This window comes from Podarcis raffonei, chromosome Z (genome assembly GCF_027172205.1).
Source record: "Podarcis raffonei isolate rPodRaf1 chromosome Z, rPodRaf1.pri, whole genome shotgun sequence".
In the NCBI taxonomy this organism is placed as follows: Eukaryota; Metazoa; Chordata; class Lepidosauria; order Squamata; family Lacertidae; genus Podarcis; species Podarcis raffonei.
In genome coordinates, this window is record NC_070621.1 from 50,259,666 (window position 1) to 50,282,652 (window position 22,987).

General features: G+C 51.2%; 1 protein-coding gene across 1 annotated transcript in view; it reads right to left on the reverse strand.

Annotated features, from left to right (window-relative positions):
• Nucleotides 1–13,586: 13,586 nt before the first annotated feature.
• Nucleotides 13,587–22,987, reverse strand: part of SHROOM4 (shroom family member 4) — a 36,394-nt gene continuing 26,993 nt past the window's right edge. Inside the window, exons 6-11 of the mRNA XM_053373623.1 lie at nucleotides 21,558–22,298; nucleotides 20,055–20,167; nucleotides 19,710–19,950; nucleotides 17,124–17,307; nucleotides 16,257–16,532; nucleotides 13,587–15,240 (exon numbers count right to left, since the gene is read on the reverse strand). Of these exons, the coding sequence (XP_053229598.1) occupies nucleotides 14,971–15,240; nucleotides 16,257–16,532; nucleotides 17,124–17,307; nucleotides 19,710–19,950; nucleotides 20,055–20,167; nucleotides 21,558–22,298 (1,825 nt within the window). The 3' untranslated portion in view covers nucleotides 13,587–14,970. The remainder of the gene's footprint in view (nucleotides 15,241–16,256; nucleotides 16,533–17,123; nucleotides 17,308–19,709; nucleotides 19,951–20,054; nucleotides 20,168–21,557; nucleotides 22,299–22,987) is intronic.

The window sequence follows — 22,987 nt, forward strand, 5'->3', positions numbered from 1 at the left end:
AGGGACCACTTACCAGCGGGAAGGTAAAGTGTTTCCGTGTGTGGCACTGGTGCTGGCTCGCCAGATGCCGCTTAGTCACGCTGGCCACATGATCCGGAAGTGTCTGCGGACAGCGCTGGCTCCCGGCCTCTAAAGTGAGATGAGCGCACAACCCTAGAGTCTGGCAAGACTGGCCCGTACGGGCAGGGGTACCTTTACCTTTACCTAGTGGGCCAAAGTCTTCCTGTGCTATTAGTTAACTAAATTACTTCTACATAAATGTCTCAAGGTGATATAATAAAAACAGCACAGAAAATGACAACCAATAAATGCACACCCAAGACGCATCCATGCAGCGTGGAAAGCTCACTGGAACAAAAATGTCTGCAGCAGCTTCTGGAAATTGCAGGTAGTGGGTGCCTGTTGTACCTCAGCAGGGATGCTGTTCCACAGAACAGGAGCAGCCACAATATAAGCCCTGCTCCTCCACACATCAGCTGGCCTGGCTCCTCTGAAAAGTCTGCCTCTCCATCTCCGGCCACAACTACCCTCACCCTCCCTGAGCAGCCAGGCATGTAAAAATACGGCTGCAATGATGTATGGGGGGGGGGGAATGTAAATGTTACATTCTGAACAGGAATAACTTGACATTTAATTCTGGAACATCAGAGTGAAATGTCAACATCTTCTATTACTGCCAGAAGTAATAACCCAGCAGCATCCCAGCAGCCGGCTGGCAGGAGGGTTCTAGTTTCTGAGTATGAGGAGGCAGAGTTTGGCCCTCTGAAATGCAGAGACTGTGTTTGATGCTGCAAGCTGGTTCTTGTGAGCGTATTAGAGCAGGGCACCAGGCATAAATACAGGTACTTGTTTGTGTAGGAGGATCTGCAGCGAAATCGCAAATGCATGATTGCTAAATAGTCACAAACAGGGGGCCCTATCATGACATATCTGCTAAACCTGTGTGGCAGGAAGGGGACAAAATGAAGCTTAACCATCTTCCTGTTAGGGCATGTGCCCCAGCTCTCGGGCTCCTTTTTTCTCTGTGTCTTAGTGCCCAGTGTGGCAGAACTGGTTGCACTGCCCTCAATCCGCCTCTGGGGTTGCCCTCCCTCTGAAGGAGAATACCACATTGGCACTAGACGTCCCAGTGTCCCCTGTGGCTAGGAATGTCTGGCTCACCAAGCAGCAGCATAGTGTTGTTTGTGGGTGCCAGCAGGGTGCACGGGTGGGGAGTGGAGGGTCACAGAGCCTGCCACTCCACACCAGCCCTTGCCACCCAGCTTCGGAGCGAGCAACTGCAAGGGGCCAGAAGCCAGCTTCACCTGCTGAACAGCAGCCTGAAGTGGGAGAAGGTGGCGAAATTCCCTCCACCGGCAGCTGATCCCCGTTCAGGGACACCGAGGCTGAAGAGAAGCAGCTGAAGAGACCTCTCAGCAGCAGCCGCAGCCAGGGGCCCTATATTGCTCTTGCCTGCTCTCCTACTGGATCCCCTGACCTCTAGACTGCGACCCTCCTTCTCGGCTACAGGTAAAGTATGTTCAGCGCAGCAGAAGAGGAGGCAGCTCGGCCACAGAGCAAACCCGCCAGCCCGTCGCGCCGCCGGTGCCTTTAAGGGACGTCGGAGCTGCAGAAATCGCCACAGGAGGTTTGCAGGTGCTGTAAGGTGAAAGCGGGGAGGGGGAGCTGCCCTTAAAACCCCTCCGGACGAGGTCGGCACTCGCCCGTGCTGCGCTCTTCTGGACGCCCACGGCGACGCAGGTCGTAGCCGGGGCAGGTGAGTATCTGACGGTGGGGCGGGGGACGTGCTTTGGAGTTCGGAGCCCCTCTCACACCCCCCGCAACTCGCCTCTGGCTCTCCGGCCCAACTTGGACGTCGCGGGACGAAGGGAAGCCCGTCTGTGGGGAGGAGGCCGCCGAGCTCGACGGACCCGGGTCTGCCTTGGGCGAAAGGGCGACTTTGTGTGGCCAGTACGTGCTGGGGCTGAGCCCGAGCGACGAAGGCACCCGGGTGTCCCACCCCCGGCCCCCAAAGTGCCTTTCCTGGGGCAGGGCATCCACTTTGCAACTCCCCTTCGGCGCCCATCTTGCGCTTTCCATTTATTTCTTTTTATTTGGGATTCGGAAGGAAGCCCGCTCTCCTGGCCGCGTTTATCCCGGGTGAGAACGCGCTGCAGTCTACTGCGGTTGTCTGCAACTTTCTCTTTTCCTTTCCAGGCGCTCCAGCCCGGCGCCAAGTGGCTTCCCGAGAGTCCCGGGGCAGGTGAGTTCCTGCTGGCGGGGGGCGGGTGTGCGGATGTACGCGGCGCAGGCGGCGGGTCCGGTGGGGTGCGATGGCAACTTTGCAGCGTTGAGCAGCTCCGGAAGCTTGCGCAACTTCAGAGCCCCCCAGTTGGCTTCTGGCTCTCGGCCCCAGGTGGTGGGGGCTTCTGGGGACGTCTGGTCGGCTCTGGACATCGGAAGTCCTCAAGGAAGGTTGAACTGAAGTGCCCGTCTGTGGGGACGGACCCGGGGTCTGCCTGGGTGGGGAAGGCGACTTTTCTGGCCAGTAGGGGCTGGGGCTGAGCCCGGGCATAGCCTCGAGGAAGGCACAGGAAGAACAGGATGCCGGCCGAGATGGTCCTCCCCGCTCCCTCCTCGGAGGCTGTGCTTTGGCTGAAAGGCTTCTTGGTCGCTTCAGGTGTGAACTGCCTGCTCGTGTCACAAGGGGGCGCTCGAGGGTCTCCTTCCTCCTTTCAGCCTGCCTTGCCTTGCCTGGACCGCAGCCTCGTTCTGCTCAGGGCCTGATCCTGCAGGGACTTTATGTAGAGCCAGTGCCGAATTTACGTATAAACTAAACAAGCTATAGCTTAGGGCCCCACTCTCTTGCCCCCCCAAAAAAACTAAAGAAAAAAATGAATGTAAATTTCCAAAATATAAGATAAAAAAAAACCCTACATACCACAACAGTGTTTTATGTTGTGTAGGCTCCTATTTATGTGCAAATGGCTTTAGATACCTATTTGGTCCATAAATTACCATATAGCAGGGTCGGCAACCTAAGGCCCATGGGCCACAAGCGGCCCACGGGGGTCGTTTAACCAGCCCACAAGCCGCCCCCGAACCGAGCCACCCGCTTGGCGAGTTCCCGTGCGCTGCACTAAACCGGCCCAGGGACTCACTTCTGCGGTGCCGGAAATTGCGTCTACGCATGCTCAGATGCTGAAAATCATGTCTGCGCACATGCAGACACCAGAAATCATGTCTGTGCAGGTCATGGGGCTCTTTATATGTCCAGCTGTCAAAGGTCAACAACAAATTGTGGCTGTTTTTTGTGCTGAATATGTGCTATATGGTAACTTATGGACTTAATAGGTATCTAAAGCCATTTGCACATAACAAAATGTTTTTTATCAAAGTAAGTGAACTTATCTTATATTTTGGAAATGTACATCCAGTTGTTTTTTTCCTTTAAATTTTTTCTGGGGGGGGGCCCAAGAGAGTGGGGACCCTATACTATAGTTTGTTTAGCTTATACATAAATCTGGCACTGGGAGAGAGTGCCACAGTTGAATTATGAGCTGTTGTATTCTTAAAATTGGATACTCAAAGTCCGTTGTGCACCAGTCATAATCCTGGCAACACTCCTGTAAGGTAGGCCAACATTGGTGTGGATTGCCCCCAATTATGGCTCAGAGTGGTGGCTTCTGAATTATGGGTTCAGTTGTATCTCTGAATCTGTGGAACTCTCTGCTGCAAGATGGTGGTGCTGGCCACCAACCTAGATGGCTTTAAAAGGAGAACAAAGCATGTTAATGCAGGGCAGATCTAGTGAAGGCTACTGGCAGTCAGGGCTGAATAAAAACCCCATGTTCAGAGGCAGTCTAACAGGGAGGGCTTGCTGCTGGGGAGGAGAGAGCTGTTGTTTACATGTCATGTTTGTGGGCTTCTGGAAGGGATCCAGCGGGCCAGCTGTGGGACTCGGAATCCTGGACTAGATGGGCCTCTGCATGTGTAACAGAGGGGAAACTTGAACGGAGAGCTTCCTGGCTCTCTGCTGTCTCTGAGAAAGTGCAGTGAGTGGCCATCTTTCTAGGCCTGGTCACGGGACGTGGTGCTTGCCCACATTTCCACAGCGTCTGGAGTCCCCATCCTTACCTTGCAGCAGAGCAGCCACAAGTCCCCTCTTCAAGGTGTTGTGGAGAAGCAAGGCAGTGTGATGTAGTGGTTAGGCTGTTGGGCCTGGGAGACCTACCTCACAGGGCGATTGTGTGGTTAGGAATGTGAGAGGAGCCGGCCACATCCACCTGCTTGTTCTCCCTTGGAAGACGGAGGGAATATTAAGGCGTTAATGAATGTTCTGGCTGCAGCTTCTCTTGGGGCATTTATTTGCAAGCTCCAAAAACATCCCTGAGCAACTGGAAGTCCTGGCGCTTCCTAGAAAATGCTCTTCCTTTTCTGTGTGTGAAATCCACGAAGGTGTCCTTTGTAGTCATAGGGACGCCCAACAGAGTTTTACTGCAGTCCAGACAGACCAATCTATTGTAAAAAGGTTGCACACACCGCCAGGCCTCTAGATCCACAGCCACAAATGTCTCCTTTAATGCTGACGTGACCTTTATGCCTGACCCAGCTTGTTGCACACATCTATGAAATGCTGCATGCGATGCACACCTGTGCGCTGTCAGGGATGCCTGGGTGGCTTCACAGCAAGGTGCGCAGGGTCCCTTCCTGGCTTTGCACCTGGGAAAACCAAGTTCAGAGGGCAGCTTCACCACAGAAGCTCACAGGGAGCTTGGGGGGGTACAAAATGACATTGGGGGCCCTTCCTTGAAGGCAGCATGTTGGCTTAATATTTATTTACTTACTTACTTACTTACTTACTTACTTACTTACTTATTTGTTGCACCTATATTCTCAACGGAGCTCGGGATAGCATACATGTTTTTCCCTCCTCCCTTAATTGTCACCACAGCCCTGTGAGGTAGACTAGTCTCGGCGAGTGGCCCAGGTGCAGAGCAATGACAAAAAGATTGTTTTGGGGGAGGGTGCACACAGATATAGCATACATGTCTCTAAGTTTTGTAATTGCCAAGCGGATTCACAAGGCCAAGTGGAAGCCTCACATGGATGTCCTGTCTCCCATTCTCCCTAAACTGTCCTCCTTTCTTTCCCTCTCCAGGATCCTCTGTGTGATGCTCCCGCCTTCCCTACATTGCTACATACTGGAAATGCCAGATTTTGCTCCAGAGAGAACCTTTGCCTCATGTTGGAGAAGCTTCTTCTTCTTCTTTTTATTCTTCTTCTTCTTCTTCTTCAGTGATCCCTTGTAGCCAAGTAATATTCTCTTCCTTAAACACATTTTGACAGTGCAGGCCAATTCTGGATCCACATACGGGGGGGGGGGACAGAAGCATCATCGCTTCCATGGAGCCACAACTGGAGGCTGCAACCAGTTTTCTGGACTTCATGAACCATTTGCGAAGAAGGACGTGTGATGCATCTTCATCCCTTCCTGAAGCAAATCATGTTGCTGATTGGGTGCATATTCTGGGCTGGAGAGCCTCCTCAGCACCAAAAGCAGGAGGAGACAAGTGGCTGCACAAAGTGTGTTCAGCAGGGAAGGGGCTCCCTGCAGTCAAGTTGTGTTCTGCCTCTCATTTCAGAGCCTCTACATCACCCAGAAAGCCTTTGGTCATTTCCAAGACCAGACACTTTTACAGTCAGTCAAAACATCTCCTATGGCGATGGTAGCATTGTTTTGTTGTTGTTTTTAGAGAAAATTTGTAGGTTTTCCCACAGGATTCCTCAAAGTCCCCCCCCCCGAACAAGCCCCAACTTCTTCAGCTATTTGTACTTTTCACTTCTTTTCTGCACCACGATTGAACTCCCTTGCTTAGACCCCCACCCCAAAAGCAGGAGAATTTCGGGGGGGGCGTGGTGCTTTTAATTCATGGAGAGGGGCTTTTAGAAACCCCCTCCCCAGTGGCTGGGTACTTTTCACTTCTTTTCTGCACCACGATTGAACTCCCTTGCTTAGACCCCCACCCCAAAAGCAGGAGAACTTCTGGGGGGGGGTGCTTTTAATTCATGGAGAGGGGCTTTTAGAAACCCCCTCCCCAGTGGCTGTGTACTTTTCACTTCTTTTCTGCACCACGATTGAACTCCCTTGCTTAGACCCCCACCCCAAAAGCAGGAGAACTTCTGGGGGGGTGGTGCTTTTAATTCATGGAGAGGGGCTTTTAGAAACCCCCTCCCCAGTGGCTGGGTACTTTTCACTTCTTTTCTGCACCACGATTGAACTCCCTTGCTTAGACCCCCACCCCAAAAGCAGGAGAACTTCTGGGGGGGTGGTGCTTTTAATTCATGGAGAGGGGCTTTTAGAAACCCCCTCCCCAGTGGCTGTGTACTTTTCACTTCTTTTCTGCACCACGATTGAACTCCCTTGCTTAGACCCCCACCCCAAAAGCAGGAGAACTTCTGGGAGGGGGGGCGTGGTGCTTTTAATTCATGGAGAGGGGCTTTTAGAAACCCCCTCCCCAGTGGCTGTGTACTTTTCACTTCTTTTCTGCACCACGATTGAACTCCCTTGCTTAGACCCCCACCCCAAAAGCAAGAGAATTTCGGGGGGGTGCTTTTAATTCATGGAGAGGGGCTTTTAGAAACCCCCCTCCCCAGTGGCTGTGTACTTTTCACTTCTTTTCTGCACCACGATTGAACTCCCTTGCTTAGACCCCCACCCCAAAAGCAGGAGAACTTCTGGGAGGGGGGCGTGGTGCTTTTAATTCATGGAGAGGGGCTTTTAGAAACCCCCCTCCCCAATGGCTGTGTACTTTTCACTTCTTTTCTGCACCACGATTGAACTCCCTTGCTTAGACCCCCACCCAGACACTGCTGTCGGGTGGGGAGAATTTGGCCACTAGCAGGAGATCTTCTTAAAAATACTTTTTTGAGTTGTGTATCTTTGTTTCTCAATTTAATCCTTTTACATGGTTTTGTATGTTTTGTGGTATTTTATGCATTGTGATTTGCTGTTATTTTTATTGATTGTAGATTGGTAATTCTTTATTGTGGTTGATAAGTGTGAACTGTTAAATTTTTGCTGATGTTTTAATTTTACTGTTTGCTACTAGATTCAGAAGGATTGTTGAATTTTGCTGTTTGCTATAAGTTGTTTATTTTAAAGTTTTTATGACTTTTATTTTAGAATATTATTACTGTTATTAATAGGAACAATTAATAGTGTTTGACATTTTATTATGTTATGTGTTGGAACCTGCCCAGATTGGCTGGGCAACCCTGCGAGGTGGGTGGAATATAAAAAGTAATGATAATTATTACCACTGCTACCACTAGTATTATTTCTGGGCTGCAGAACCTCTTCAGCACCAAAAGGTTGCTGCCCAAATTGTGTTTAGCGAGCATGTGTGTGTGTGATGATGATTTTATTTCACAGGGAATGGCTTTTAGCACCCCCACCTAAGTGGCTATGAAGGTGCTCCTGGCTGGAACATCATCAGCGCAGTGTGATCCGTTAGCAGTTGCTGTCAAGCCATGCGCTGCCTCCCCATCCCCTTGGAAGCCTCTCCAGACACAGCTGCCTTTGGGGGTCAGGGAAGGGGTATTTTAAAGAAGGCTTTGAGGGGGTTTGTTTATCTGGAATGGTGTAGACATACATACCTTTTTGCCTTTTATACATAAATAAATATATTTGATTGAAACAAAATCTCTGGCCACCAGAGCCTTTTCTTCCCAGTGGTCCTGGTCAGGACATTTCTTAGCAGAATCGCATACTTCTTCAATTTAAAAGTAAAACATGGCATGGATTGTCTTCCTCCTTATTGTCTTACTGCCAGCAGGTGGAGACTGTTTTTTAAAAAAAATATTATTCTAGCATGCTTCATGGAACTGGCTGTTTCTAAAGGAAATGATTTTCATAATGGTTTGCTTTTTCTTACTAGAGTTGTCCTCATATCATTTTAATTATATTCTAAAACTCCCATAGGGATGGACGGCATGTGCTTTCAGAGTTCCCAACTCTTCCCTTCTTCTCCAGAGTGACCCTAGGAGCCCATCCTCAGCGGCTGACTCACCTGCTTTCACTCTGAACCAGCACAAAAGGCGATAAGGCTTCTTAAAGTGGGCTTAAAGCTCGCTTTCCATGCCAACTGAGTGGCTCTAGGATGCTGGAGACACGGGCCCTGCTGGGATCCACCCTGGAATTGTGGGAGAGGCGACACTCTTGCCACACTCTCATCCCCATGCAATTGGGAAAGGAGATTTCAGAGCTTCTGTTCAGTTCTAGTGGAGCCTGTGTTTAGTATTTATGGGGTGGGGAGAGTAGAGATGTCCTGCTCTAATGGGGACCACTGCCCCAGTTCACTAGGCAGGCTCTGTAGGCATAGCTTATTGCATTGATCCTTGATGCTTTTGTAGTCCTAGGCTGGTAGCCCAAATAGGACCTGGTGGACCTCCAAAGAAAACTTGGAAACTAATTCATCTCCAGGAGCAAAGCAGGAGTTTAGGGAAGTGGCTGAAGTGACGAGGGAATAAACTGAGGAAAGGTGAAGTTTAAGATGAATTATGTTTGTGCAGGATCCATTTCTCTTCTTTACTGTTTGGTAACAGCAGCATGTTCTCACAATGTGCTTGGAGAAAAACGTCATTTTGAAAAGGGAACTGTGTCTGTCATCTTATTCAGGAGAGAATTACAAGAATAAACCACCACTAAGAAGCTTATGAAATTCTGTGAATCTGAACACATATTAGGATTTGAGATTTAAGAACTGGGGAAATCCTGGCACTGTGTAAAGAACTCTTCAAACAGCAAAGAATTTCCCAAGATTAATAGCTTTTGTATGTGCAGTTCCCACTTTCCAAACACAATGCAGTCTTGGGAAATGGTTCATTAAGCGAGTGGTCACATAACGAGTTGACAATTTTCATTATTTCCTATGGGAACATTTCTAACCACCTCCTTCATGGTTTCTTCCTCAAATGGCTGCATCCAACCAGCAAAAGGAAGACAAAGCAAAAACTGATTTTGTCCAGTCTTTCTTCACTCTTCCTCTGCCCATGATTCTGACTAAACACCAGGAAGAACTTTTTGAGGGCAAGTCTAGAGTCCAGATCAAGGGAAGTAGTAGTCCCGCTCTATTCTGCCTGGTCAGACCCCACCTGGAGTCCTGTGTCCAGTTCTGGGCACCACAGTTCAAGAAGGATGTTGACAAGCTGGAAAGTGTGCAGAGGAAGGAGACCAGGATGATTAAGGGTCTGGAAACTAAGAAGAATGATTGAGTGAGTGAGCTAGTTATGTTTAGCCTGGAAAAGAGACTGCAAGAATATATGAGAACCATCATCAGATGTTTTCCTGCAGCTGCTGTCAATCGAAAAGTGCCACGTGCGCAGTGCAGCCACACACTTCGCGGGAACTTCCAACCCTTTGGCAATTTTAACAGTCCTTTTCTGCACATTTGCTTTTTGAGGTGTGAGAAAACCAACTTTTTAAAAATAGCTAGCCGTTTCCACACTGGAGCCTTTAAGAGAGTCTCTCAGTTACAGCTCTCGAAAGGGCAGTTGTTTTACGCCCCAAGTTCACGTGGAACATCTCAGGTGAATTGACTGCAATTGCGCTCTATGCTGGGTCTCCTTTATGGTGAATCCCTTCCCATTGGAATAGGCTTTACAATATCTGTGAAACATTTAAGGAGAAGTGAAATGCACACAGGCGTGGAAATAAACACAACCCAGAAGGGGCCTTGTTTATCCACAGCTGTAAATCAGCCCATAAATTTGAGGTGCGCCTTTGGCTTAATATTGAGGTGGGATGCAGAAACCTTTCCTTGCTTTGCTTCAGACAAACCCAGCCTCTGCCACCATGTACTAAATAGCATAGATATGTAGGAACCGGAAGGTGGTGTATAGGCAAAACACACCATGACTCTATGGGATGCATTGAATTAAATTCTGCTTCTTGTAGACCCATTGGCATTAATAGACCTACATTAGTCATGTCCATTAATTTCAGTGGGCCGTTAAGTAACTAAGTAAGTAATTTATTAAATTTGTATACTGCCCATCATCCACAGAACTCAGTGTGAGTCACTGCGCATTGAACTAGGTAGCTATTGGAGTAACATTGGATGTGACATTATTGCAAATAAGTTCATGAACACAAAAGCATTTTATATCTGTTTTTGGCTTGGAGAAATGCATCACAAAATTCAGGAAAGTGGAGATTTCAAAGGGTGACTGTTTTGGTTTGGGAAGTTTATCTCGTCAATGCAGACTGCAGTGTCCCAGGCCAGTGGCAATGAAGCCTCCAGTTAAGTACCTCTGGTGATGGAGAGGCCAGCACTTCCAGAGGCAGCCTCTGTTCCACTGCTGAGCAGCTCTTTCCTTTGGGAAGGGTCTTCTTATAGTTACCGTATTTTTCGCTCTATAAGACGCACCCAATCATAAGACGCACCTAGTTTTAGAGGAGGAGAACAAGAAAAAAAAAGTTCTCTCCCTCTCTGCGCAGCGCCCCTTCAGCGAAGCAGCAGAAGTGGAGCCCCTTCCATTTCTCCTCCCACGTCACTGAAGGGGCGCTGCGCAGAGAGGGAAAGCTGTGCAGCGCCTCTCCAGCGAAGAGGGATTGATCCCTCTTGCTCTCCTGGCTTCAGCGAAAGCATGACAGCCCTTCAGGTAACAGTCTTAAGAACGTAAACGTAAGATTGCAAGAAAATCCTGGTGGATCAGGCCAGTGGGCACTTAGTCTATCATCCTGTTCTCACAGTGACCAGCCAAAAGGGGTCCCCAAAAGCCGGACCTGAGCACAAGAACACTTTCCCTCCTCCTGCGGTTTCCAGCAACCGGCATTCAGAAGCGTTGCTGCCTCCAATGGTGGAAGCAAAGCCCAGGCCAGCCCAAGACATTTTGGCACCTGAGGCAGATCCCAAAATGGCATCCCTCTCCCTGCCAAGGAAGAAGGGGTGGGGGAAGATCTATACTTGGGTACAAAGGGAAATCTGCTGCCCCTGTGGATCCTGTTACCCGAGGTGGCTGCCTCACCTTGTCTCATGGATGGGCTGGCCCTAGCAAAGACCCTCATCTCCTTGGCAGGTTTAGTGTAGAGATGTTGTAAGGCGGAGGTTAAAAAATCCCCCACAGCTGCTGCATTACATCATGTACCCTCAGCCTCGCTGGCTGGAGAGATGCTCTCTGGTTTAAAAGGGGAGGATTTCATGGACTGCTGGATGGAAGCCTGGGCTGTCTGTCACACAGATCAGCAGCAGAGGAGCTGCTCTTTGCCATTATGACTTGCTTTTGCTTCTCACACTGCTGCCCAAAAAAGGCCAGGCTAAGAGTGCAGCCCCAAAGCAAAGGGTGGGAGGATGGAGGAGGTCTCACTAGGAGGTCTCACTGTCTCACTGTCTGGGAGCAGAGAGGAGCTTCTTCCCCATCTGGGATCAGCAAATCCAGACCCCTTACAGCAGCCAAGGCAAGAAGTAACCAGTTGTGCCAGTTGAAATTCACCCACCTATTGCCCCTTGCCCCAGTTCCCATTCCTTCCCCGGGAAAGATGCTATTGTGCTCTTGTTCTGCTCCCTGGTTTCCCACGAGCATCTGGTTGGCCACTGTGAGAACAGGAGGCTGGACTAAATGGGCCGCTGGCCTGATCCCGCTGGCTCCACTTTGGTTTTCAAGTTCTTAACGAGTGGCTCAAGGCACTGAAGAGGTTAAACTGTGAAGCTCAGACATCCCAACATTGTTCCAGACACAATGGAGAGGAAGAGGATGTCGTCAGGGGCAGGAATATCTGTGGCAGGAGCCCAGCACATTCCTCTGGTAAATATGTGTTTTGGGTTGAGGGGGTGGGAGGAGAAAGATGCTGTGACACTCTCCTCCAGCTCCAGGCAGTAGTGACCATAGGAGTCCTCACCCAAAAAGGAGTTTCCTTGCTGGGAAACAAGATATTTTGGCACCTGAGGTGGACCCCCAGATGGCGCATGCAAACCCAGGCAGGGAAGAAAGGATGAGGGAAGATCAGGAACAATGAGAGATTGACATTGGGAACTGCTGCCTCTGTGGACTCTGCTGCCTGAGGCAGTGGCTTCACTTTGCCTCATGGGTGGGTCGATCCTCTCTGGGAAATGCCAGCTCCAGTCCACAAGATGTCTGAGGGGCATGAAGATGGAGAATTCAGGGGGCAGGCAACTCACAAAGGCCTGATTTGCAAGCAGAAGGCATGGGTGTGGCAGCAGAGGAGGCAGGAAGAGACTGGCAAATAGGATACGAGCCCAATAGAACATGGGCGGCCCCTCGCTTTGTGTCTACATATAGTGAAGGCACTTTGCCCAAGAGTACGGAGATCAGGCCCGCCTGGCTGGCAGCTGCATTAGGATTCCCCAACCCAGATGGCTTGACTGTCTTCCCGACGGGGGTCTCTGAAGAAAGGAGCCACAGCAGCCACCCCCCCTCCAGCAAGGACTTGTGCAAATAAAGGCTGCACCTTCTCAGGACACATGTTTTGCTGCTGGCGCTGAGCCCAAGACATTTTGGCACCTGAGGCAGACCCCCAAATGGCGTCCTCCCTCCCCACCAGGGCAGAAGAGGTGAGAGAAGATCTACATCAGGAACAACAACAACAACACGTTCATATCTTTATATATATATTGGGGGGGGGGGACTCAAAGCAGTTTACAACCTAAATTAAAACATCAAATAAAACAATCCAGAAGAAAACATTACAGAAGAAAGTCAAGTATACATTCAAAGCAACATACAACTATCATGAAGCTAAGATATCTACATTAGGAACAAGGGGGGAGGAAGATCAACTTTGGGATCTTCTGCTCCTGTGGATCCTGCTGCCTGAGGTGGTCACCTCACTTTGCCTCATGGGTGGGCCGGCTCTGCCTTTTACACAGGCAGGGAGCAGGGGGCACATGGTGGTAGGGGGGGCAGAGGCTGGCTGTATTGGGGGAAGCCCTTTTCAATAATAATGCAATAATTTCATTATTTATATGCCACTCATCTGACTGGGCTGCCCCAGCCACTCTGGGCAGCTCCCAACAAAATATTTAAAAGACAGTAAAATATCAAACATCAAAAACTTCCCGATACAGGACTGCCTTCAGATGTTTTCTAAAAGTTATGTAGCTCTTTATCTCCTTGACATCTGATGGGAGGGCGTTCCACAGGGAGGGTGCTACTACCAAGAAGCCCCTCTGCCTGGTTCCCTGTAACTTCGCTTCTCGCAGTGATGGAAGCACCAGAAGGCCCTTGGGAGAGGGACCCCAGTGTCCGGGGTGAAGACGCTCCTTCAGGTAAACATGGCTGAGGCTGTTTAGGGCTTTAAAGGTTCCCTCACTGTGGAACCAACACTTTGAATTGTGCTTGGAAACACACTGGGAGCCAGTGAAGACCCCATAGGACCGGTGTTATATGGCTCCAGCAGCTGCTCCCAGTCTCCAGTCTGGCTGCCGCATTCTGGATTAGTTGTAGTTTCCAGGTCACCTTCAAAGGTAGCCCCACATAGAGCGCATTGCAGTAGTCCAAGCGGGAGATAACCAGAGCATGCACCACTCTGGCCAGACAGTCTGCAGGCAGGGAGGGTCTCAGATGGAGCTGGTAAACAGCTGGTTACCAGATGGAGCTGGTAAACAGCTGCCTTGACACAGAATTGACCTGCACCTCCATGGACAGCTGTGAGTCCAAAATTATTCCCGGGCTGCGCACCTGGTCATTTGGGGGCACAGTTACCCTGTACAGGAACAAGGAGTCCCCTACACGTCCCCCCATCCTCCCAAAACAGTACTTCTGTCTTGTCAGGATTCAACCTCAATTTGTTAGCCACCATCTATCCTCCAACTGCCTCCAGACACTCACACAGGACCTTCACTACCCTCACTGGTTCCTCCGATTGCCTCTGGGTAGAGCTGGGAGGGTTCGGTGCCAGATCAAGGAAGCAGCGGCCAATCTGCAGTGTGCAAGGGGCTTGCTGCAGCTCCCCAGGCCATGAGGGACCCAGAGAGAGGGAGGAGGAGGAGGAGGATCTGCAAACAGGTCCTCAGCTCCCCCCCCCCCCCCCCACGATTGTGCAGGAAATGAGCAGAGCTCAAAACAACTTGAAACAGCAACTCCCCAGCAAGAGATCTTGATATGGGGAAAGATGAGGAATTTTTTCCTGCCCTTAAACTTGGCAAGAGAAACTTTAGATTGAGGTGCTGGGAGGGGAAGGAGAGGAAGGAGGCAACAAAAGGAACTGGAAAGCATGCAGGGCTGCTGTTTCTGTGCTTGAAGCCTCCCTCCCACAAAAAACCCCACCCTTGCAGAGAAGCCACTTCCAGAGGCCAGGGGAAGGGACACAGACTCCTCTGCAGCCACCACAACACATCCTAAGCTTAACATACCAATGAGAGCTGCAGGACATGTCGCCCTCAAGGGATGTGGCTGAGATTTGTGTTGGCCCATCCCAGTCACCCACCCCCACCCCTCACAACTATCTCGGTGAAGGAAAGCTAAGATAGGAATAAATTAATTAATTGTGCAGCAGGAGGCAGGAAAGGCAAGCCAGGCCTTGAAATAAGCGGTGGGCGCCAGAGGATTATGCTGCTGTTTAGGGGAGCTTCCTTGGCTGGGGGGTTGGTGGCTCCAGAGGGGAGAAGATGGAAAGTTATCCAAGGCACTCAGGCTGCCTCCCTGGGAGTCCTCATCCCAGTGGAGCTCCAGGAATCCCTCCCTCACCTTCCTGAGCAGCTGGTGTCATTGTCTTCCCAGCAAAGCACACTTTGGTTGAGCCTCCAACCTCAGCCATGGAAGAGGAGGGGTGGGGACGCAGTGATCTGGCATAGCAATCTTTGGCAACGATTATAATTGTCCTGAGAGCAAGAAGGCACTGTGAACACAAAGCTGGCTTGCAGTCCCCTAAGGGAGGCACCAGCTGAATATGAATTGGTACGGTTAGAGAGGACCCTGAGGGTCATGTAGCCCAGCCCCTGCGATGCAGGAAAGCCCAGCTGGCTTTGGTTAGTACTCCCTGGGCCCCCTGCGCAGGCTCTCCCGCAGGCAGCGCAGCTGCTCCTCACCCAGTTTGATCTTGTCCTCCAGCTGCCGCTGCTGAATGATGAGTGCTGACTTCATGCGCACAAAGTGCTGGTAGTCCTGCAGCTGCTCAGCAGGAAGGCAGCGTGAGACGCTGGCGAAGACCAAGCGCTCCCGACGGGAGACATGGTCCTGCAGCTCCTTGGCATCCTCCAGCTGCGCCATCAGCTGCCGCTTCTTCTCCAGGAGGGCCAGCTTGATTTGGGGAAGGGAGAAGAGAGGGAGCTGTCAAAACCGAGAGCAGGAAGATCAGGAAGCAGGCACAGGACACCCAGGCACACATGCCCACCCTCAACAGTGTAGTGCAGCAGCAAAAAAAGCTAACACTCTTCTAGGCTGCCTCAACAGAAGTCTTGTGTCCAGTTCAAAGGAAGTCATGGTCCCACTCTATCCTGCCTTGGCCAGACCACACCTGGAATCCTGTGTCTAATTCTGGGTGCCACAATTTAAGAAGGATGTTGACAAGCCGGACCGGGTGCTGAGGAAGGCGACCAAGATGATACAGGGTCTGGAAACTGAGCCTTATAAGGAGCAGCTGAGGGAGTTCGGTATGTTTAGCCTGGAAAACTGAGAGGAGATATGATAGCACTTTTCATATATCTAAAGGACTGTCACGTGGAGGGTGGAGTGAGGTTGTTTCCTCCTGCTCTAGAGGGGAGGTTACAAGAAAAGAGATTCTGACTAAACATCTGGAAGAACTTTCTGACAGTAAGAGCTGTTCAATAGTGGAACAGACTCCCTCAGGAGGTGGTAAACTTTCCTTCCTTGGAGGTTTTTAACATTTCATACTATCAGAAAGTTCTTCCTGGTGTTTAGTCAGAATCTACTTTCCTACAATGGGATCGGGTCCTGCCCTCCAGAGCAGGAGAAAACAAGCTTGCTCCATCTTCCATGGGACAGGATATCTCCTCTCAACTCTATCACTCTCATTTTATCCATGCTCAACTTCCTCTGCTGTTCCCCATCAGGCTTGGTTTCCAGACCCTTGATCACCTTGGTTGCCACCCTCTGCACATGTTCCAGCATGTCAATATAAGGATTGTGGTGCCCAGAATTGGACTCCAGATGTGGTCTAAGGCAAAATAGAGGTGGGGATGAAGAGGAGGCAACAAACTTCTTGGTCTGGGGACAAGGAGCTCCCAAACGGGAGAGAGAGGCCTTTCAGAGCTGCATTTCCAGAGGTCGCCCACCCCACCCCACCTGCTCTGTACCTTCTCCTCTTCCGCAGTGGCATCCAAGTCCAGGCTGCTGAGGGCATTCTCCACCCTTGCCAGCCGCCCTGAGAGGGACAACAGGAGGTTGACCACCTTCTCCAGGTCTCCGATGAAGAGGCGGAACTTCTCATATTCATGGGGCTTGCAGACCCCCTTGACATGGTTCTCCACCTCTCTGCCCAGCACCATGTTGGCATTCATGTCATCATGCAAGCCCCGCTGAGCCTCCTGCAGCACCCCCAGCTTCCGACTGATGCTCTCAATCAGCTGCACCTGGAGGCAGGAGAGATTGCAGTTGGGGTGAGGGGTTAGTTAGGTGGGGACAAGTGCCACGGGAAGAGACTGGCTGTAGCAGAATCAGGCCAAAGGGGACCCATGTAGCCCAGCATCCTGGCCAACCAGTACCCGATAAATGGGGGAAGCCCAAAAGAAGATCAGGAGTCTAGCAGTAGCACTCTCCCCATCTGTGATTCCCAGCAACTGGGGGTCACCTCAGAGGCACACTGCTCTGGGACGTGGAGGTGCCAGAGAGCCATCATGGCCGGTAGCAACTGGTACAAGCAGATTATACCAGTGAATTCCATCCATTTGCAGGGTTCAGCTTTGGACAGCACAGGGCTTGGGCTCGGTTTGTGCAGAACTGCAATTGTTTCACAGTAAGCACACACTGTCCTAGTGATGAACAGTGATGGTCCAAGTTCCCAACTCGACTTTTCCAGCCCCCACCCCACCCCCAAAAATACAGGAGCCACTCACTGGGGCTAAGTTTGACTCAAAGAGCTAGACAAGCCTGCCCACTAATCCCCAAGCAGCTGTGCAGGGCCTGCAGACTGAAGTGGAAGAGCCCACCTCCCACCAGCTCACCTTCTTCCTGGCCAAGTCGTGGTCCACCTCTTCCTCCTCCGAACTGGCTCCAGCCCCCTCAGGCAACTCCTTCATCTTGTTCAGTAGCTCAGCCTTACCGGCGGACAGGTTATAGTAGGCAGAGCAGGAGGAGGTGGGGCTGGCAGCTCCTCCACAGGTTGGGGAGACAGGTTGGCTGGGTTGCCTATACCAACAAAGAGCATTGTGGGAGGGATGGCTCCAAAATGGAGAGGAGGCCAAGGCAACACTATCTGCCTTCACGTGACCATCTTGGCTGTGAGTCGTGGAAAACCTGCTCCTGCCTTGCAGGTCTTTCCCACCTGGCCTGGAAAGGCGGTGTCTGGACTGACTCCAGCTACAAAAGCTGAGGCTGCCGAAAAGACTCCTGGGCTGGGGTAATGTTTGGGAATTTTGTTGGGGTGTGTTGTTGCTGTGGTTGATACTAATTTCCTGTGTTTTTATTTTAGAGCTTGTTATGATATATGTGGATGGTGTTCAATCATTACACAATACACAACCATTTTTTGGTGTTTCATTTATTGCAGAGGTCGGCAACCTTATCGAAGGATGGGCAGGTCAATGCTCCATCCATCAGAGGATGGACCAGAATGTGTGCGCATGCTCGCTCTTCCGGGTTGGAGGAGCACCCGTGCGCGTGCGCACACGCTATTTCCGGCGCTCCTCTGACCCAGAAGTGCACCGGAAATAGCATGTGTGCATGCACATGGGCACTTCTCCGTCCCACCCACGGGCGCACACGCTATTTCCGGCACACATTCAGGTCAGAGGAGTGCCCGTGTGCCTGCACACAGGCACCATCAACCCGGAAGGCAATCCCTGTGCCACGCTGCGCCGCACCAGTAACAGCGGGCAGCAAGGGGTGGCGGCGGCAGGGGTCGCGATGGGCTGGTTAGACAAGCCTCGTGGGCCGCTACCGGCCCATGGGCCTTAGGTTGCCGACCCCTGATTTATTGTTTATGACTACCTATGTCATGTTGTAGTTATGTGTTTTTTAATGTGAGCTGCCTTGAGCGTGGTTTGGACTATGGAAAGGTGGAATACAAATAAGATTATGCATCAATGTATACAGAAAACTGATGGCAAGACACTACACATGAAAAATACTGGAAGGGCAGGATATGCCACGTTGAAGTGGGGGGCATCAAAACCTGCAAAACTGAACATCTTTTAGGGGAAGAAGACAGAAGAGGGAGGTCAGCAGAATGCTTTTGGAGCCCTTTGGGGTTCTAAACAGTAGCCCTTTGTCCTATGCATAATTTCCAGCTTTGGAAGACGTTATGAGCCTTAGGGCTCATCCACACTTACCTTTTGCCCTGCACTTTCCATGAGAACCTGCTCTATAATGCCAAATCAGAACAAAGAGCCATTTGGGTTTTCTGTGAATTGCCATTTGCTTCAATTCAGCGGGAAAGAGGGGGCTTTTGTGGGAAAAGCCCGGGGCAGAAAGGCTCAGACATGGTGCTTTAGCGTGCAAACTTGTACTTAGAAACGCGGCACAAAAGGAAGTCTGGATAGTACTGGCAGTACTGCTCATCTCCATGCATGCATGTGTGTAAGAGAGAGAGTTTGGTCTCTTTAACTATTTTGTAACTTAAATAAATGCTTATAATGGGTAGGCTAAAGATTTTCAGGTGGTCAACAGGTGTACTTTTCATTTCCACTTCTGAACTACTGCTGAATTGCTGTTCCCTTCTTGTTAAATCACTTTGAGCATTGTGTGTGAATGGCATACAAGCAAAGTCATGGTGACGAATTAGAACCATCTTATAAGTCATGCAGCTATTGGCTGACAGCAGTATAAAAAATAAGCTGCCCTTAAGCCCTTGTTCTATCATGCATTGATATCATTGTAAATGATACATATGCATTGATATCATTGTAAGCCCCTTCAAACTCTACAAATCCTACTACTCTAGGAATTCTCAATATATTTACAATAAAACAGCAACTGTGGTGGGGGATAAGTGGGAGTCACAGGCAGCAATGAGGTGTCCCATCTCCAGGGAGACCCCAGGTTCACACCCACCCAGAGGCTGAGGCTCTTCCTATAATTAGTATCCTACCCTTGGATGGTGGTTTGCACTACTTTCTTCCCCTCCCACAACTGATCCTCACGGCGATCCTGTGAGGTGGGACAGACTGAGAAAAAGGGAGCTGCATGGCTTAGGGGGGTCTGAATGTGGGTCCCCCACACCCTGGTCCTTCCTCAAGGCTCAGAGCCATCCTTCCCCCACCTGGTTGTCCTCCAGATGTTAATGGACTTCAGTTCCCATTACCCCCTCCCGACCACGGCTCAGATGGTCTTGATCTCAGGGACGTGGGTTCAAGCCCCACGTTGGGCAAAAGATTCCTCATTGGACTAGGTTGGACTAGATGAGCCTCGTGGTCCCTTCCAACTCTACCATTCTATGGTTCTATGCTGGATGAGGCTGGTGGGCCCCGGAGGGCTCCTGGCAGGGGAAGGATGCTCTGTGCCAAGGGCCCACATAGCCCCCCCCCGGCCCCCAGATCTTGCTGCCCTACATACCAAGTTTTGGGGGATGCCATTGCAGCTGGTATGCCTACCTGGCTGAGAGTCCCACGGCCTGAGGGGGCCACACAGCACCCTCACTGGGGGAGAAGAGGCCCCCCATCATTTCCGCTGCCGTCACCAGACCCAGGGTGGGGCTGAGCACTCCTGCCAGGGAGCGGTCCCTGCCTGCCACGTCCCTCATCAGCTCTTCCGAGTTCAGGCGGAAGGGGTGCACTGAACCCACTGTACCTGGGCAGCAGGCATCTCCTTCAACCCCCTCTAGCTCCTTGGAGGCTGTGAAGGGGGAAGAGAGAGAGAGAGAGAGAAGCCCTTTCAGACGGCAGCATTGCTGGAGAGACAAGAGGCAGGGATACCTGCAGAGGGGAAGCAGAGCTCACCAAGGCTGGAGGGGCTGGCTGACACCGGCTCAGGGGTCCTGCTGGCCGATCCATCCTTCCCCTTTTCCCACAGGGGCCTGGGTGTTGCTGCTTCTTCCGGGGAACACGCAGGCCTTTAAGCACAAAACCCACCAGACACCCGGTTAAAGACAGGTTAAATGGCTTCAAGCTCAGTGGTTTTTCTACCTTTTTCTTCCTGGCCTGGGAGGGAAGGCCCCGGACTGACTCCAGCTACAAAAGCTGAGGCTACTGAAGGAGCACAGGGCAGCAAGCAATAAAACACCTTAAAAGTAATTCCAGTGATGAGGCTTTTTGGAATAGGAAAGTCCCGGGTGCTGGGAAGACCTCAGGGATGGCACCTGTCTCATATTTAAGGGGAGGGAATGCCAAAGGAGATATGCCCCTAAGTCATTTTTGTTGATTTTCCAAATTTTTACCAAATCAGCCACATGAAAACAAATTTAATAAAAATTTTCAGAAAATTGGTTTCCTGCACTCCGTTCATGATGTGTCCAAGGTCCTCCTTGTTGCTGCATTATTTCCCTGATTATTTCTACTTCACATTCCATTCCTTACCATTAACCTTATACTACAATAGTTTTTTGTTCTTTTTAAACTTATTGCCCTTAACCACCAGCCACCCACCTGCCAATTCCTGCACCTACATCCCTGATCCCTATATTGTGTGGAAATGGACCTCCTGATAAGATGGCAAGATGATAAGAGTTGGAGCCTGGCAACATCTGGACCCACCCTCCCCTGCTCACAGCTTCTGGGTTCAGGCAAGATTTGGGGAGAGGTCCACAAAATCTCACCTGAACACAGACATAGCTGGTGCCTCTTCTTGCTTCTTTGGTGGGGCACCCTCCCGCCACGGGAGAAGTGAGGAGAAGAAGCAACTTCTCGCACATGTATCTCACACATACCACTTCTCCAGCAGCGGTCAGGTCGAGTGTCACCCACAGCAGCTTCAGAGATGTGAGAAGAAGTGGCAGCAGTGGCAAAACTTCACAAGATCTCAGCAGCAGCTGACCCCCCACCACATTCCCTTGCTTCTCCAGCTGCCCCTTGAGATGCTGCCACCTGAGGCAGATGTCTCAGTCCACCTCATAGTTGGGCCAGTCCTGCCACCAGGTCCCCATCCTTGCTTTTGGAAAAACAACTCCACACTACTAGCCCACATGAAGTTACTTGCCATGAGATTCCTCCTCTTCTGCACCACAGTCTGACCCTCTTGCTGCTTTCTGCCTCCGTCCCAACAAGTCCACTCACTGTAAAGTCTCTTGCTACAGGCTGGATGGGGTTCAGGCTAAGCTTAAAAGGGGGCACAGACTCAAGGGCCATCTAGTCCAACCCCCTGCAAGGCAGGAATCTCAGCTCAAGCATCCAGGACAGATGGCCGCCCAACCTCCACCTGTCCTTTGAGTCGTCAGTATGAAGAGACCTAGGCACTGATCCTGCTCTCTCCTGCCAGCTAGTCCCTCCTGAAACCACCTTCCCTACTTCCCTGCCCCTCTGTACAGACCACCACCCCCATCCCATGCCCACAACCTATGAGCCCCAAGAGGCAGGAAGCAATGCACTACTTGCCTGGACGACCCACTCTGGCTGCTCCCATCTGGCACTGCCCACTCTGGGGTTCGGAGTGGCGAACTGTTGTAGTGGTAGGGGGAGTGGGGGGCTTCCTGAGGCCTGGGGCTGAGCTGCTGGCCGGCCTCCCCCCGCAGCTGCTCCAGAGGCAGGCTCTGAGACCGCTGCCTTGCCACCTCGCTGCTGCTCTGGCCGTGGGCACAGGCTTCTTCCAGGTGAGGGTGTGGGCCAGCCTTGGGGGGAAGCAGATGGCTGTGGGAGGCACGGCCGGGGCGGTATTTCTCCCAGTTTGGTGGCGGGGGCCGTGGAGGGGGCAGGCCCTTTTGCTTGGCTGCCCGGGGAGACTCCAGCCGGGCCCCCTCCTCCAGCTTGGCCAGAGGGGCTTCTCGTCTCTCCCTCCCAGAAGCACCGGCCTGCTCTGCACAGAGGTGGCTCTCTGAGTAGGCCCTTTCGCGCAAGGGGTGTCTGTGAGGGGTGGCAGGGTCCTCTTTGTAGGCCAGGTTCTCTGCTGCTCGCCCAGGCCTCTTGCCGTCCCAAGAGAGGCTGTGAGTGGGCCCAGCGTGGCAGGAAGGGTGCCATTCTGCCTCGGAGGCCTCTGAGCAGGTCCAGAAGGGGCTGACCCTCGCAAAGCCCACCTTGTGTTGTGCGAGTTCACTGCAAGGAGAGTGAAAGAAGAGCAACCTGCAGCATACCCACCAACATTTCTCTGGCGAAAATAGGGACATCCTATTCCCCATCTTTTCCCCATCTGATCTCCCACAGAAGTCATATACAAGTTTGTGTCTGTCACCTTGAGCCAAATTACAACCTCCCCGCTGAACCTACATTGAATACAATGGGACATACTTCTGAGCAGACAGGGAAAGGCTCTCTTCACAATAAAGGAATAAATGCACCATGCCTTTCTTGAGAAATGGCTGGCTGCTGAAGAAGTGGATTGTTGATATTTTCCTTCAAAACTACAGGAAGGGCTTCGTATGACAGCTTCACCATTTCCTTCATTTGGTGCTGGAATTTTATTTTCAGGATAAACAGGATTCTGTTTTTGCCCCTACACACAGACACCACTTTTAACTGTTCTCCGAGATGTGGAGGGAAGGAAAAGGGAAAATAAGGGCATTCCAAGATCAAATCAGAAACTGGGATGGCTTCCGTCATTACAAGACTGTCCCTGGAAAATCAGGACACTTGGAAGTGAGTGGCAGCAGCCTCTGCAGTCAGGACCAGCCCAAGGCATTCTGACACCTGAGGCGAACCACAGAATGGCACAAGGGAAGACAAACCCCCCCCCCACACACACCCCATCCCTTGTGTTAACACCAGTTCTGCCTCAGCATCTCGGG